The 18,368-nt window shown below is 28.7% G+C and overlaps 3 protein-coding genes across 4 annotated transcripts; 1 reads left to right on the top strand and 2 right to left on the bottom strand.

The window, feature by feature from the left end:
- Positions 1 to 350: 350 nt before the first annotated feature.
- LOC107066612 (uncharacterized) lies at positions 351 to 9,984 on the bottom strand. Its single transcript, XM_015321401.2, has 5 exons — positions 9,315 to 9,984; positions 7,848 to 8,190; positions 3,136 to 3,303; positions 2,263 to 2,451; positions 351 to 2,141 (listed from the first exon to the last, which is right to left on the bottom strand). The coding sequence occupies exons 2-5, from the start codon at positions 7,903 to 7,905 to the stop codon at positions 1,969 to 1,971; spliced, it is 588 nt and encodes a 195-aa protein (XP_015176887.1). The 5' UTR covers positions 7,906 to 8,190; positions 9,315 to 9,984; the 3' UTR covers positions 351 to 1,968.
- A 146-nt stretch (positions 9,985 to 10,130) lies between these two features.
- Atg7 (Autophagy-related 7) lies at positions 10,131 to 13,742 on the bottom strand. 2 transcript variants are annotated; one of them, XR_016178361.1, is made up of 10 exons: positions 13,153 to 13,742; positions 12,853 to 13,074; positions 12,317 to 12,782; positions 11,904 to 12,220; positions 11,473 to 11,773; positions 11,039 to 11,386; positions 10,848 to 10,963; positions 10,707 to 10,765; positions 10,465 to 10,615; positions 10,131 to 10,371 (listed from the first exon to the last, which is right to left on the bottom strand). XR_016178361.1 is itself a non-coding variant. In XM_015321396.2 (9 exons), exons 2-9 carry the CDS (start codon positions 13,053 to 13,055, stop codon positions 10,309 to 10,311), a joined length of 2,115 nt encoding a protein of 704 aa, XP_015176882.1. In that variant the 5' UTR covers positions 13,056 to 13,074; positions 13,153 to 13,742; the 3' UTR covers positions 10,131 to 10,308. The 2 variants fall into 2 exon arrangements, 1 of the variants encoding a protein (XP_015176882.1); XM_015321396.2 differs by having other exon boundaries at positions 10,465 to 10,765.
- A 107-nt stretch (positions 13,743 to 13,849) lies between these two features.
- Ubc7 (ubiquitin conjugating enzyme 7) lies at positions 13,850 to 15,722 on the top strand. The gene is made up of 4 exons (XM_015321399.2): positions 13,850 to 14,010; positions 14,133 to 14,214; positions 14,341 to 14,459; positions 14,540 to 15,722. The coding sequence occupies exons 1-4, from the start codon at positions 13,968 to 13,970 to the stop codon at positions 14,797 to 14,799; spliced, it is 504 nt and encodes a 167-aa protein (XP_015176885.1). The 5' UTR covers positions 13,850 to 13,967; the 3' UTR covers positions 14,800 to 15,722.
- The last annotated feature ends 2,646 nt before the right edge of the window (positions 15,723 to 18,368 follow it).

Raw genomic sequence — 18,368 nt, forward strand, 5'->3', positions numbered from 1 at the left:
TCTTTTCGGTATGAATTTGTAAGGTTGCAATGTGGACGATGTTAGAATCGGGTTTGTCTCAATTCCGATCTTCTTTGATGTTAATGTGTTTTTTTTTAATATTCGAATTATTTTTAATTTTGCTTTTTAATTTAATCGAGAATAAAATAATTACGAATAAATCTATTGATACACGTTTGCTCGTACAAAGTAACATTTTAAAATATTGTACATATGATTTTATTTGAAAAGCAACAAACGTGAATACACGACGGGATTCGATGTACATTGCTTTGATAGCGTTTTATAGTCATTTTATTAAATAGTTAGCGTTAATACACATGTAAATACACAGAAGCTACTCAAATAAATATTTGTTTGTTTGTTCGTTTATTTATTTTTGTGTAACTCGACGAAAAGATGGGGGTCATTAATGAAACGTGTGTCGTCTCGTTAAAAATTACTAGTTGTTATTTCTATATATGCAAACACTGTCTTTATGAGGAAGATTATAACGTCGCAAATGATTAAAAATAAAAAAGGTATAAGCACTGACTTCTATGTGTGCTGGGGTTTCAATTCTACTTCCTAGCACCATTTGAAATCAGTACTTTTCCTTTTAAATAGTCTACACTTTCAACGTTCTTCTAAAATATCGACGAGGTTCGTAAGAATCGCGAAAAAACGTACAACCTTCAACATTTATTTCATTAAAAAAAAAGCATCGTTTTGTATTGTGATAGTGATTGTAGTGTTTAAACAAATGTCTACTAGGTTATTAAAAAAATCATTTCTTTGTATATTCTAGATTGCATTTAAAACGACGGATAAAACGTAGAGTATTTTGTACGTTTAATTGTGCAGTGCTCTTTCTGTATGCTACGAGGATAAGTTGAACAATTTTTGAGTCTTACCGAGAAAACAAACTTTTACTTAAGAAAAAAAAAGAAGCAAGTTTGACTGAAGAAAAAAATGGTTTCTGTGTTAGGCTCAAAATTTTTCAACACATACATGTATTTTCTTTTTCTCGTTAAGAAAAATTTAATTGTATACTTGTGTGTTTGTTAATGTGTATGCACGTGTTCTTAACTATCTCTCTGTGCGTGTATATGCATCTATACACATATATATATATATATATATATATATATATATATATATATATATTGTTGTGATATATACTAAGCGAGTGCGCAATACATGTGAGCCGTTTATTTTGAAAGTGGCCTAACTCCATTTTCCAAAAAAATCGAGTTAGCTACTGTAATAGTTACATTTTTACATGATCTTTTCATTCTGAAGCAATTTCTTAATAATATATATAAAATCATGAAAATTTTATAACAAGAAAATTTGTTGACTAATGAAGTGATGAAAAAGTTTGTTTTGAAAGTGGCCTAAATTCATTCTTGATAAGAAAGTGCATATTATTCGCTTAATAATTACCATTATTTTAACAGAAACTATAAATTGAACACCTTTAGATACACTCAAGCAGTATAAGTCGTTAGTATCCTGTTTGTATATTTTTAATTGCATTGAAACGCAAACCCTTCAATATCTTGATTCGAACATAAATGGAGTTAGGCCACTTTCAAAATAAACGACTCATATAATTATTTACATAAATACACGTACAAGTCGTTCATCGACAAGTTTAATAAATACTTTCTCTTTTTCTTTTTCGTCTTTCTTTCTTTTTAACTTTCGCACGAACGTTAACAATGAAAATAATAATAATAATAATAATAATAATAATAATAATAATAATAATAATAATAATAATAATAATAATAATAATAATAATAATAATAATAATAATAATAATAATAATAACTTCAACAAATGGCGCGAGCTACGAAAATATTCTACTATATACACTATATTAATGATAAAAAATCATTCTCTAAAATATTTAGCGTACGGGTAAACGCATAAAACATTTCTACCCATATCCGTGTAACCAGTCAAAAGCAAAAAGAAGTTCCATTATGGTGGTCCAACCTTATCGGGGAAAACGCAAGAAGGGCAATAATGAAAGGAAGGGAAGGAATTGATGTCTCCCGCGGGAACTGATACGTGATTAGAGGAACTTCTTCCATTCACTGGCTCCTTCAACGTCGTCCATTTATCACCCAACGATTTTGCGAAGTGATCGTCGACTGCAAAAAATAAGAAGAAGAAAAAAATACAAGAAACAACGTGTGATTTAATAATCGACAGTAAATAAGGGGAGGGGGCGACGACGAAGATAGGAAATAGAAAAATATTGTTTGAACTTACCACTTAAACCAATTTCTTTGTCAGCACCGGTGGCATGAAAAACTGCCGCGTATTTTTCAGCACCTAGGGATCTTTTAAAGTGTTCGTCTATCGCTGAATCATAAATGCTGCACGTTTTCCTGCCGTTACTGGTGTCATTTGAGGATGATGATTCTGACCTATTTATCGTATCCCAATCGTTTGTTCTTACTATAAACGAAAAAAAAGAAAAAAGAAAGAAAGAAAGAAAATAAAAAGAAAGATGAAAGTTTTGTTCATTTCTTATAACCAAATTTGATTAAATCTTGTCACGGAAGTACCCAAAAAATTAACGTTTATAAATATCGATAATTATAATTTCTATTTTTAAAATAAAAATAGTTAATTTCTTTGTTTACGTCGAATCCCTTACAAACATTTTAAATATTCAATTATAAAAGCATTTGTTTGATAATAACCAATCGTATTAGTATTCATCGCGTAATCAACATCTGCATTATGTTTTAATGCATTTCATTCAATCGAACAAAGTATATTACTCAGCCGAGACATAACGTTTTCACCCTAAGAAAAGACAATAAAACTTTAGAAACTCATTACAAAGACGAAAGATTCCAAGAGTTATTCTTCATTCGTTCTAAAAAAAAACGATTGACGATACAAAATTATATGAAATATTTAACGTTTCGTCGATTTAGAATCCTATAATAATAGAAAATTTTTGGAAGAAAAATTTGTCAACTTTTCAAGATGAGAAATGAAATGAACTATTTTTTATTTTGTATTAAAAATTAAAAAAATATTTTGTCTGTTTATTCTTGTTTGGTTTTGTTATTTAACTATTATATTTATTAATAATAAGAATTATATTTGAAAATGATAATAATTTCTTACCAGACTGCGACGTAGGAGATATGATTATACTGGGTCTGTGGTACGTCGTAGTGACGGTTTTATTCGTAGACATGTCAAGTGCTTCGTTTTGAATAGGGTCCATTCGACGTTCCTTACGTCTCGTACTACTTTGCCTACGATGCAAATCTATTGTTTTGGGTCCACCTTCTATAAATCAAAACAAATTTCATTATTAACCCCTTCCCATGCTATTTAGCTCGACGAAACTCAGGCCCAAGCGGTAGGCATCGACGCGCGCTAAACAGACTAGAGCATCAGTCGCCAAACTTTTTGACCTCACGGACCAGTCAATTCATAATTTAAATCCCGCGGACCATTAATAGGATTTTTTAAGTGTTAAATATATTTACAAAAAAAATTATGATCTAAAAACACATAAAATGTACCTAGTTAATAAAATGAAATTATTAATTGTAACCAAATTATGAAAGCTATGTATTGTTATGAATTGAATTATGTTTCAATGCATTTTAAAACATAACTTAACGTGATGAGTAAGTATATTCCATATTTCTCTAGGGATCAGTGAAATTTTCTTGCGGACCACCACTTTGCCGACCACTGGACTAGAGTGATGTTTGTTTATAAGCTGTTTGTAAATAGTCAGAATACGAACCCAAGTATCTGTTCGCGAGTCTGATTCGCAATATTCGTGTTTGGGCAAAAATCTTCATCGCGAGTCAGACTCGCTAAAGTACGGGAAGGGGTTAAACGTGTAGGATTGGGAAAAATTTATAAATGAATGCGTGAATAAATGTAAAAACAACAAATGGTTAAGATATAAATATTCGGTAACGATCATTATTGAATATGTACGTTAATGTTTTTCTTATAGTTAAATTTAAGTGGACGACAAGAAAGGGATGACACCTATATGAGCCATTCAGTGCACACATCGATTAACTCCACTTTTTGAAAAATCTTAAATTTAAGTGTCAAAGCACTTGGTATAGTCATAACTTTTTATATTTATAATAACTTTCCTGAATAATAAAGATTAACACCATTAAACGACAAAATTTTGTTGGCCATTGAATAATAAGTAATACAATAATATACATTATTTCATCGCATTTGTCAACTTTTTGTTTTACGGAGTTAATCGATGTGTGCACTGAACAGCTCATATAGACGGAGAGCTGGTTACATAAAAATGCATTTATCTGGTTCAAGATTCATTTCTATTGAAAAAGGTACCTTTGGTATAGCTGAACATAAATCTGCAAATCTGCCATCGCAAAACTGGGGCCTAAAGCGGGGGGGGGGTACGATTGAAAACGTGACATTTAGGTGTCAAAAAAATCATAAGGTTCACGGATTCTAATTATGGAAAAAGCTTGTATTTATATTAAAGAATCGCGAAAAAATATTGGTAGACAGTTTGCTCGGGGTTAAAGTGCCGCCAGAGCGCGCCAAAGGGGTGTAAAAATTAATTTAAAAAAAATCAAATTTATCAAAAATCAATTCTAAAACATTTCTTGAAAAGCTTTAAACCTTTCAAAAAGGCTTCTAAAAAATCTTTCTACAAGGTATTTTCGAAAATATTTTACTGATAGAGTAATCTTTTGCAAGTCTCTTAACGCGGACATTTTCACCTTGTATTCAATCGTACTTCAATCGTATTCAATCGTATTTCCCCCCGCTTTAGGCCCCATTTTTGCGATGGCAGACTTGCAGTTTTATGTTCAGCTATACCAAAGGTACTTTTTTCAATAGAAATGAATCTTGAACCAGACAAATGCATTTTTATGTAGCCAGCTCTTAGACCAATATATGCTTAACAAAAGAACGATAAGTTCTGCTAAGAAGTTGTTAAGAAGTTACGTTAAGAAGTCATGTTAGGAAGTTATATATAATATAATCTTATACATATATTTACTTCTATCATCCTTTTACTCTTTCTAAGAAAAGTTAATAAATATTTATTAAATAAACTATAAAAATGATAAAATCCTACATTTAATTAATATGTTACATTATTTTTCATAGGAAACTTATAAAGGAACAATAATAATAGATTGTTAAGGGTTGACTAAAGAGGGGATTGCTATTTTATATTAATTCAAAAGCTTTTTAATATTGTCAGAGAAATCGCAATTTATAAGATTCGATCTTTTTATTTGGTTTAAAAACACAAATTAGAATGAAAAAAATGCTAAAATCTAAATGTTATAATCTTAAATTCTCTTTATTAGGAATGTTATTATCGTTGTACACATGCGCAAACGCGAGAAAACGAGTTTGCTTCTCAAGAGGAGACAGGAAACGGCCTAATAGCCGTGAGAGGATCATCAAGAAAGACAAGCAAACAGGTTTATAACCAAAGGACCAGCATTTGTGAACGGAAAAAGCTAAAAAGGGAAAGAAGACATGCTGGATGTGTAGCTACAGTCCGCTGTCCAATTTGAACGACCGCAATGTGCCAAAATATGACACTCATCGAAGCACAATTTTCTGTTAAATAATATCGAATTCTTGATATTGTGGGATTGAATTTGTGGTGTTATCCATATCGGGTTAGTTTCTTAAAATCCAACCTGAAATCCTACAATATTAAATAAAAAAGTATTTCCCGTCGAAAGTTTTCAAATTTAATAGCGTGAGATTTAGTGAATGATAAAAATCTGGATATTATCTGGGTATATCATAATACGTCGGTTATGTTAAATGTCGTGTAAAAGTACGCGAATAATCGCGGTAAATCTGTCTTTTTATTAAAAGGTCTTTTCTAAAGCGATATACGGTCTCGTAAATTCTTCCCATGCGATTTTTTGATAGTTTATTCGCACGTTTCATATAACAATAATCGGGTCTACCATGTCAAACCGCAAAATACGAACTTTGAAAGTACCACGTGTGTTGTGATATAAAATTGATACAGAATAAAAATACATTTCCGATGCCATTCTTGTGCATCTCTATTTGCTCTATTGTTTCTTATCTGTCGTTAAAAAAATAAAACAAAAAAATTGATAATTTCTTAATAATCAACAAAGAGGAAGACGATAAATTGATAATCGTCTATTATTTTACTCAATAAATACAAGAACTTTTTAGGATGAACATTAGCGGAAAAAAGTCGTGCGATTTACTTACAAAAATAAATATCTTCTCTCAAGTCAGACAGTAGTTGTTGTTTATCATTTAGCAAGACAACCCGCATGACTATATGGCTGTCGTTGGCACAGATTAATGCTTCGATAAAGTTGCGATCGATTCATCGTCTGTCTAGCGGAGTTATCCATTCTCACGACTCTCTTCTTCTTCTTCCTCTTCTGAAAGAAAAAGAATAATCACCTTGAACGAAATATCAATGAAATAGACGAATCATAACGGACAAACGTTTATGAAATATTTCCGTACAATCAACAAAATATAACATACTCAAAGGAAGTATATAATGATGTAAAAAGGTATATGTTAGCAGGCATTAACCTGCAAATAAGTAAACAAAAAAATTTATTGCACTTTCAAACAAACGGAACACATTTATTGTTTATAGAAAAAGAATGTCATTTTAATTAGATATTACTAAATCACGCGTAACGAATTTTTAAATGATTCGTATTCTAACGTATTTTTACGTTAAACGATACATATGCATATAAGAATAATATCAGGAATTAATCATAGTTGCATGTGTTCTCGTTACAATACATGCATATTCATACAATACACACATATATATATATATATATATATATATCTTTTTTTCAAAAGGAACATGGACAATTCTCTCTTCTGTTGTGCTACTTTTATATGCTCACGTATAATATAGAGAATAAAAAATCTAAGTGATATATATTATTTCTCTCTTTCTCTCTTTCCTCTTTTTTTTCTTTCCCTGTCCTATTCTCTAACATTTAATATCAATATTTTCCATAAACGCTTATCTCGATCAGCCCTTCATTCAATATTTCGACTACATGATTATTCTTTTTATTTCTCATTGGAAGATACGTATTGAATACAATTCATCATTTAAATCGCACGCGCTAATATCAAGTGAAAATAATAGTAATAATAATAAAAAAATCTAAATATTAGTTCGAAAAAGTAGGAAGCAAATTATCGAGACGAAAGAAGCATAATTATAAATTGTCAAAAACTAGACGCTACTTGTACGTATATATTGTGTGTGCGAAAAGTTATGCATTGTTAAATCTTTTCTCCTTGTTATCATCGTAATTATTATATACACACATAAGTACATAAGTATATAAATGAAAGAACGTAGTCATTCATAATCGTTGGCGTTGAAGGGCGAAAACGCGCTAAAGTGCGCGACGCCTAAATATAAGCAAAATTGCATTCAACAGTCGTACCACGCAATTTTGTCAGATAGCGCCACAATCGGCTGGCCGCGAATTTTTAAAATTTTAATTATCTCGCAATACATGAGTCACATTATCTGATGGATATTGAAATAAAAATTAGATAAATAGATGCATAAATTAAAATAAAAAAGGCTCTCTTTCTTACAAAAAAAAAAAAATAAGAAGAAAGAGAATTGAGGCAAGAAAAAAAAATCAATAAATAAATTATTTAAATAATAGACGAGAAACACGAAGAAGAGGGATATTGCACATAAATCAACTACTAAATTGTTAGATTAAATGACAAAAATACTAAAACTACTATTATAATAAATTCTAAAATTAAATTATTCATTGAAATAATTGTCAACTAACCTTGTACCATAGTAGCAGCTCTAGATAGGACATCCAATGCGCTTTCGAGGGCCGACATATCACTTTTGATAATTTTTCACTTTTCCTTGCAGCAATCGTCGAACAATATATATCTTCTTTCTCCTCTAGCTTTCTTTTTTTTCTTTTTTTATCGTTTCCGCTCTTCGTCACCCCCACCCTCTCCCTCTGCTTTCTCTTTCTCTTCTCAAGGAAGGCGCGAAAATTGTGGCGCGCCTCTTAAAAAGTATTGCAGTTGACCTTCACACGTTCTACCTTTTGGTAATTCGTTTATAAGCTGACCCTTAACCACCTCGTTCGCGCAAATGGTCAATTCTGTTCTTTACTAAGAAAATAAAATAGAAAATGAAGTTTTTATTATGATCTTTTAAGGAGTTCAAAGATGACGCGAATAAAGTCAAACGGGGATTAAAAAAACATGACATTGTCTGTGGAATGCGGACTCTCGCCATCGAGAGAGGCCCGTCTCTTTAGCTCCCCCCTCCCTTCCTCCCACCCCCGCACACGATTCACTCCCGTCGACCCCCCGCTGATCCCTCTGCTAGTACCCCCTCAGACCCCCTACCAATCTTCCACCAATTCGCCGATATCGTGTTCCTATTTCTTCTCCCCCCTGTCCCACCTCCAACTCCTCCTCCTTCTCCATTTCCTTAGAGTATCGATGACTCTTATCGTGATTATTGTCTTAGACACACTTACATTAGTTTACCCTTTTCCTATAATCCCTTAATAAATTCCTTCCTTTATAATCCTCCTTGCTCCCTTAGAAACCTCATTGAAATTTTATTTTTGTTTTCTGTATTTTCTATAATATTTATTTTACCTTGGGTACCAAACACCGCGCTCTTTTTCGAATTTCTTCAACTTTAGATCATTGTTCTTAGATAATCTTCAATAATTGTAAAATACAACAAAGGAATTGTATTTTGTATTTGATAATATAATTATGTATCTTTGTAATCGTAGAAAATGTTTAAAATATTTTCTACGAATATTATTTGTAATTGGATATTTGTTGTTAAAGAAAATTGATCGAAAATGATATTTTTCTTAAATTTGTCATTAAAATGCGCGTCTATTCAGTTATCGCGATACACAGATCATTGCAAAACGATTATCGAACATCGCGTTTTACCTATCGCGGTAAGTAAGAATTAAAATTGCAACGATCGAATGGTAGATAATTACAATATTTATTCGAAATGCGTTGATCATCTATTTAATCGGTAAATGAATTTGGAATTTTATTATTCGATGTCGATGAGAAGGAATTTAATTGTTTGTTTAAGGTTTAAAAAAAAAAGTAATCCTTTTCACAGTTACGATGCGTTCGCGGGAATCAAAAGAGGAATGCGGTGTGGCGTGCCATAAAAAAGCAAGACACGCATTCCTTCCTCGTAAAGTCGGTTTATTTAATATTATTTGAGTGATCAAAATAATGTCACTTACCCGAAAGTATTGAAATGACGTTTAGATAATAAAGTATGGTAAAACCATTTAAAGAAACTAATGTTCACTTAGCGATAACACCGTTTACATGTATTTTCATTGAAAAGGATAGAAATCTAATGGTATGCGGGCGGACACACGAAGTCCAACCCGTTTGACACGAGAGGTAGACTCACTACCCCCACCAGTACTCGACATTACGCTGGAATGCATGGAATTCGAGATGCACTAGCGTATTCTACTGGCAAAATTTTCAACTACATACGCAGCAGTATATGCCAGCGCTCTCCAACGAAATTTTTTAAACAATCGTTATTTATCTAACGGTTACATTTTTTAATACCAAAGTATAACAAATAAAATTTTTCTTATAAATAAATACATAGATTCGTTTAATAGATCGATCATTTGTTGATTCTTTGGACAGACATTAGGAAAAAAATTTGTTTTTACAACGACTAATTGTAAGTCTTAAAACGAAAATATACAAAAAAACTTTTTTTCTAACAAAATTTTTGATAGTGATGTTAAAACATTTACAAAAGTAAAAATGGACTAAGAGAATTTAGACAGCACTAGTGTACGCTTAAGAAACTAATAAAAAATAATAAAATACTAACAACAGATGACAACGAATCGATTTGTATGCACGTACTTTAATTCTAACTGCGTTATGTATGTCAATGTTGATATTTTTCCTTTTTTTAAATTAAAAAGTTTTTTTTAATAATGAATGCTTATATTGTTTGTTCCTTAATTTCATTTGTTTATACATAAACAATATGTTTATTTATCATTCGATTGAAACAGACAATATTTATATTCACGTTATATAATATATCGCAAGTATATAAAGTACATATGTAAATTAATAAATATTTAAATTCCCTATTAACATCTACTTAAATGTTTGATTAGAAAAAATATACAAATGTATAGTAAGATGTACAATAAAATTAGAATAAAAAGTAAAAGATATATGAGAGCAATTGATTCAAATTGACATCAATCTGAATTGTTCTTCGTCTTCACTAGAATCATCTAAAAAATTACAAAGCTGAAAAAAATACAAAATGTTCCAATAAAAATTAATTTTTATTTTTTCTTTGTTATATTATTGCATTTCTATTATATTATTATTGCTTTCTACCTTATCTAAGTCTGAATCATTCAAAAGTTCTTCCAAACCGCACAATTTTTCCAAATAATTCGGTATATTGCAAGCATCGAGTATGAACTGGAAGCCACGTTTTTTATATTCCAACATCAATGGTAGGGAACACGCAGCGCAAGAAGAAAATCTATGGGTAACAGTCAGAAAGGATTCAAATGACCAAATAGATCCTCTTATTGTATGCGGTATAGCTCCAAGTAATCCTTCTAATGTGTTACCGTTGAAATTTGAATTGACGTTGTTTTTATTTTCAGTTACCAGTGCCCTAGCTTCTAAACTATAAATTGCATAAACATTAAACTTTTATTAATACGCGTATTGATAACATTTATTAGGAAATATAATGAAATATTTCTAACCCTTGTGGATGTTGAGTTATTGCGACCATTAATTCTACTGCTAAGCCTGCAGCAATTTGAGACAATCCTGGACGACTTACTGTACACTGTAGGTCAAGAGTTCTATCTGTTTGAGACTAGAATAATATTTAGAATTATTTTTTTATAATTTACCAATAAATTATTACATTATTTCTAAGAAATAAATTTACATTTCCCGGTTGGGTTACGTCATTGCAAAAATAACACCCAAGATCCTTTCCATCAGGATTTAGTGTGGTAATATCAGATACAGGACTATCCGTCAAATTTCTTATTCCATGTCGTTGTACCATATAAGTATCAAAACCCAAAGCTGCGTTAATAGTTATTTTTTTCATTACTGCGCATAGTAAAGTTGGTAACCATCTAGCTTCGCGTGAATCTAATAGTAAAAATACTACATCGTTTCCAGCAATGGCATTTTCTAACTTTTCAACAGCTTCTTTAGTTGCGTTCAACATACTTTGTCCGACTACGTGTCCAGGCATCGGAATTTGTAAGTTAATACTGTGTACATTCTATGGAATATAAGTGCAAGTAACATAAAATAACACAAAAATGTATTTACTAGAAATACTTAATATATATTTTATAAAATATTTACCATTGTTGGGAGAATCTTAAGCAAAGCATCTTTAGCAGCATCTACTTTAAATTTTCTTTGCACAGCATCTTCGTGAGTGTAAAGACTTTGTCTTACAGTGTTACTATGAGAAACTGTTGATTTATCCACAAATGTAATGTTGGTAATACCCCAACCAATGAGTACTCTGGCTACTGCACATCCTAATGTTCCAGCACCCAATAATAAACATTTGAGATTACTGATCTTCTCTAAATCCAAATCAGGAACAAGCCGCCATTTCATTAATTTTAAATTTAAATTAATTGCATTTTCTGCTAGCCTGTATATTATATATTAATAATAATAATAATAATAATAATAATAATAATAATAATAATAATAATAATAATAATAATAATAATAATTTATAGATTATAGAATTTAAAAATAATGATATTCGTAGAACTTACTTAATCGGATTTAAACTCTCAGATAAATCAATAATTCGAGGACCCATTTTACCATTTTCATTCTGTTCCCATCCAACTAAATGACTGCCGGATATAGATTTTTTCACCTTTTCTTGATCCGCGTACTCTTTACATTTCAAAGTATATACAACAGCCGTTCTAAAATCATTTTTACGCAGAGATAATATTTGTATACTCTTTGTAAAAGAATGTGTGGGGCAATGCCAAAATAATAGACATAAAAGATTCCTTAATTGCCAACCAGGTTCTAAACTTTTGCATGGATCGTAGAACGCAAAAAATATTTCACAATCTATCTAAAATAAACATAAATAATCAGTTACTATATTTATATCTAAATTAATCTATATTATCAATGTTATTTAGAATAAGTAATATAAATCATATATTACCCCAACTTTATTTTCACACGCGTTAATATATGTGATACCTTTGCTTAAAGTATTAACTTCGATATTCTTTTTGTTGAATAGAAAAACAGAAAAAAATGGCTTTTGTTTGTAATCCAATTGTTGAAAACTTTCATATAATTTATCTAATTGGTTTTCCGAAAAAATGTCGTTTATTGATTTCGGAATTTTTTCATGATACATTTCTGGCAAAGACAAAGGCGTAGGATGTGCTATCCAATAATGAAACTTATAAGATTTCAAATCGGCATAAGAAAATAATAAAAATATGGAAAGTTTCCATGGCTCGGTTAATGCTTCACCAGACGTAATGTCATCGATAATACATTTTCCCATAGAATCTATAAAACTCTGCGGATCAATCTTTCTAAATGCTTCATACGTATTTGTATTAACCATATAACCGTAAGATATTACTGATTTATTAATTGAATTTGATTCAATATTCCTAAAAATTAAATGATTAGAAATTAATATTATATGCGTGAAATATAAATTTGTAATAAACTCTTGCTTACTCATTAAACGAAGTATAGTCCAATAATAAAGGATTATTATTTTCTCTATCTGGAACATCGAGAGAATAACTTCCCCATAATTTAATATGTGATTTTTCATCCAATCGAAGTTTATCTATCTTCAATTCCGAAAATTTAGCCCAAAATGTAGAATTCGTAGATGTTCTCAATTTAGTAAATTTAACAACGTTGATCGACATCATCACAAGATTTTTGATTTTTCTTTAAAAAATAAATATATGTATTAATATTTATCATTTGTAGTTTTATAAACATAATATATTTTATTATTATACTTACATAATATATTATACTTATACTTGTTATAAATCTTTCATAAATTAAATAGATGTTTTTTCAACTAAATATTAAAATTTCATAAATAGAAAATAATCTTTACGATGAAAATAGCGTACAAATGCAAAATTGTTATTTTATATTTTTGTCTTTTATATATAATTTTTGCCTTAACAAAAACGAATAACTACGCATATTAATACACTTTATTAATACGGATGCACAAAACTATCGACAAATATTATTTTATTAACACTTTCACATCATCGGTTTATAAAATAGATTACAAACTTAACCTAACATGTGATACAAACACTAAGTTGTTATTGTTTGAAAACTGATCAGTGAATTAGTACCAACTTGAAAATTTTCGATATAAATCATTTTACATTAATAAATTTGACGGATAAAATACAATACATATAATGCGAGATATATAAGACCCTCCGTGTATAAGACGATATTATTATTCACTTTTATGTATGATTCATATCACGTATGTCATCGATTATATATATATATAATATATATATATATATACCATATATAACATGGAAAATAATAAAAGCATCTTATATACTTAATAATAAGAAGGTAGGCTTTATAAACAAAATTGTATTTATACTGTCCGCGTTATCTGTTACAATATATCACACTAAAGAAAACATTGGGATCGTCGATAAGGTAGATTAAAGCAAATTTTCCTTACCATGCAGTGAATTTGTCGCTTCTAATGTGAGACATACAAGTTTATCGCACTCTGAATTCTTATTTGCATTCCGTTGGACGAGACATATGACAATTGTAAAGTCAAAATAATGGCTGGATCTGCGTTAAGACGATTAATGGCCGAGTATAAGCGTAAGAAAGTCAATCTTTTCTTATTTTAATCGTATTGTCTTGCTTTATACAATATATTTCTAAGATATTTATAGTATTCTACAAAAGACATAAAAATCAATGATATTGCAATACCTTTCCAGAGTTAACCTTAAATCCACCAGAAGGTATAATTGCTGGCCCACTAAGCGAAGAAAATTTTTTTGAATGGGAAGCATTAATTACGTACGTATATTTACATTTTCCAATATTATTTAAAACTTTAAAAATATTGTGTTACTCATTTAACGCATTAAAGAAATCTTATACATAAATTATAACATTTTTAAATAATATTAAATATATGTGCAGAGGACCAGAGGGAACATGCTTTGAAGGTGGCGTATTTCCAGCTAAATTAATATTTCCATCTGACTATCCTCTCAGTCCACCAAAAATGCAATTCACTTGTGAAATATTTCACCCTAATAGTAAATGTCTTTTTATATTGAATATAAATTTATTTTTTCAAGTTGGCGTGCATAATTATTTATATTGTATTTACCTATAGTTTATGCAGATGGAAGAGTATGCATAAGCATCTTACATGCTCCCGGCGATGATCCAATGGGATATGAGAGTAGCGCAGAAAGATGGAGTCCAGTTCAAAGCGTAGAAAAAATATTGTTAAGCGTAGTGAGTATGCTTGCTGAACCCAACGATGAAAGCGGAGCAAATGTTGATGCTGCCAAAATGTGGAGAGAAGATAGATCAGAGTTTGAGAGAATCGCGCAAAAACTTGTTAGAAAAACTCTTGGAATACCATCTTAATATGACATTATTTATCTTGTTATGCTAATTTTTATTCTAAAATTAATGCCGAAGAAAAGTGGCTTATATCTACTTTTATTGTTTTCTGTGTAAATTCATACAGTAATATTTATTTTCTCGAATTATTTCTATCTTACTTTTGTATATAGCAATATAAAAATTATTTTAAGAAGGGATAATTAATTCAGAAGAGGTTTTTATTAAAAGTATAATTATTGATATTCTCTACTTAACTCTACTTAACGATTATTATTATGTCTATTCATTAGACATTATTAAATATTATTACGTGAATTAAGCTTTCCAATTGAATAAAATTATTTTTATAATTTAATATTATTACAAATTTTATAACCATATCTAAAGAAAGACATACATTCTTATGTTTAATGTAACTGTTATTATTTATCTATTATATAAAATATAGACGATGTTATAATTTTGAAAATCATATTTATTTTATTATCGTGATGACATTATGGTACAAATGTAAGATAATGAAATACATACCATTTCTTGTTTTTTTTTTTATGTTTAAAGTGCGTTTTTGTTTATAATGTTAAAAAAAGACAATTTACATATGTTAATAGCTGTAAGATAGAAAAATTGTTCTTTTCAATATTGACACAGAATTTATGTAGTATATTTCTCATAATTCTCATTTTATCAAAGCAAGATTCCTTTAATAACATACTTTAATTACAACATAATATATTATAATTTCATCAATTTATAATCGTACTATCTTTCTTGCAATTATTATATCGAATTTGTTGTCACAATTTATAAAATATTTGTTTGTAAAATATTATGTATTTAGTCAAAACGATCTGAATCATAAAAATAAATGAAAAAATACACTAATATAAAAAATAATAAAATATCCAATTACATTGTATTAATAAAAATATTCTACTCTACAATTTGAGAAATTTTATGGCAATTTATTTGTGCAACCTAAATTATTTGATTGCCAATGTTAATGTTATTTCTCTTATACAATAATAATAATAATAAAAATCATATATAATATATATATATATATATATAATTTATATTTAATGTATTACTTTTACCTAACAAATTTAACACTCCATTCGTAAAAAGGCGATTTTTATGCATTTCACCCTGACAACAATCGAACTTGATGACAAAATATATATATTACACTAGAGAAGCCCACACATTTACATTCATATATTATATAGTCCAATATAATGATACCTTAAGACATAATTAAAAATAATTACTCTTATTGAGATAATGACAAGACTAATATTTTTATAAGTTTATTTCATTCCTTTCTTTTTTTCTTTTTTTTGTTTGCACAAGTTACGATTAATTTCATTTTTTTTGGATTGTGTTTACAAAATAATTGAAAATAAATATAAGTTTGTGCATAGATATTTATTAAGAAACAATACTGAAATCCAACTTAATATTCGATATTTATGACTAGCATTTGTTGATTACACGTAACAGACAATTATCAATGTTATCAGTTCTCTAGTCAAAGTACAACATGCATTTAAAACATTAGTTTTATTCTTTATTAATTAAATCGTGCTAGGACAAGTCACTATTACTATTAAGAATGTTTTATATATTATTGATCATATAACGCAAATAAATAAAAAATAAATTTATATAATTTGAGAACGAATCTATTATTGTTTATACAGTGGGTAATTGGTTAACAATTATAGTCCGCTCAAAGACGATGTTCGTTGACCGATCACCCTCTGTATTTAACGTTATGAATTTGTAACATATTTTGAGCTTTCTTTTTAAAATAATGTATAAATGTTTAATACGACAAGTAATACAACTTTTAAATGATTTTCTAATTTAAGTACTTCATTTTTCTAATAGTCAATAAAGTACTATTTTCTTTGTATTGTATTTATAAATAAATAAGATATTCCAAATGATAGTAACTTAGTGACTCACCTTGCATGTATTAAATAAATTCTTTTAGATGTAGATTATGTTTCATCACATTATTGCTTTCCACTTTATACGTTAATGTTATGTATGCATTCTTATTATACATTGTGTTATTAAAGCACGATTTATTCTTATAATTATAGACAGACGAACTGTAAAATATATATAATTACAAATTTTCACTTCCTCCATTAAAATAAATAATAAGTTCCATATCTTACTTTTTTTTATAGAAATCCTTAATTATTTCCAATATATATATAATAATCTAATTAATGCACCATATGAAGTTATATTCGACAGTCAAAATATACATTCAAAAATATATTACGAACTTAAGAATTTAATAAAATTAAAACTTCTTTTCATTTAATTCGTATTATGTTTGTAATTGCATTATATTAAATTAATCAAATGTTGTACTTTGAGTACAGTTACTAACTTTGGTTTTCTCAAGAATCAATTTTTATTCTATGCCGAGCAAATATAATAACATATAAGTTAGGCGTATATGCTCAATGAAGCAAGCAAATAACAAATATGCAATAAAAAACAGTTAAATTCATAACATGATTGTATAAATAACAATTTGTAATTATTAAAATTTATAATGTATACTTCTTTTGCATTTAAAAGAAAATTTATTTATATTAATAACTACATTTAATGTGCTTTATAAATTTGATAAATAATCTATGCAACGTAATCGTAAATTAATATCAGTATTTTATATATAATATTATTAACGTAACTATAGATATTTATATATTTATATATGTACAACATAAAAAAAAAAGAACACAAAAAATTTACTGCTCGGCATAGAATGCTACGTATTATATAACGAATTATAAAGAATTACTATTAAATAAAATAAAATAATATTATTTAATAAGACTAAGATTTCGTAGAAGAACAAATATATGTGCAACATATATCAATGTCAATACAGTCACTATAAAATGTTACTAATTTTCACTCTAATATACCTCCTTTGGTGGCCGAGGTATTCAGGTGTCTGTAACCATTATTAACTATACATACATGCTTCTCATATTTGTTAGAATTAGACCTCTTTCAGATGATCTTATTAATATTGGAAAATCTACTACACGAATATTGGATATAAAATCGATGTGCTACTCTAAAGTTCATGAGATGCAAACAAAATTTATGAGCAATATGTATGTGTATAGCCTTGCTTGCTTGCTGCTCTCTTTGATTACAAATCTGGACATGTAATTCGCGATTTAATTTATGATCAATTTAATCTAGATCTTATAGAAGTGAATAAAAAAATTAAATAAATGTATTTAGTATGATATATACATTGTCATACTAAACAACAGATGCGACGAAACAACAACGCATGATATTAGCATATTCCTTTAACATCGAAGTGTACATTTTGTATAAAAACGTCTTTTTTATTTTTTTTTTTGAAAAATCTATTATTACTACTCATATTTCTGTGTAAATTCTATGTAACATCAAGGAATAAAAATTTTCTCCTTTTCAAAGGGGGTTTGTAACAATCACAACTTATGTTATTACATAACAAGAGGAAAATTTGATTTACAGAGTTCGCTTTTTTCGGAAATAAATGTAAAACATTGAATAAA

The sequence above is a fragment of the Polistes dominula genome, unplaced genomic scaffold (assembly GCF_049000335.1).
Source record: "Polistes dominula isolate Pdom_NZ unplaced genomic scaffold, Pdom_raw_medaka contig_24, whole genome shotgun sequence".
Taxonomy (NCBI): domain Eukaryota; kingdom Metazoa; phylum Arthropoda; class Insecta; order Hymenoptera; family Vespidae; genus Polistes; species Polistes dominula.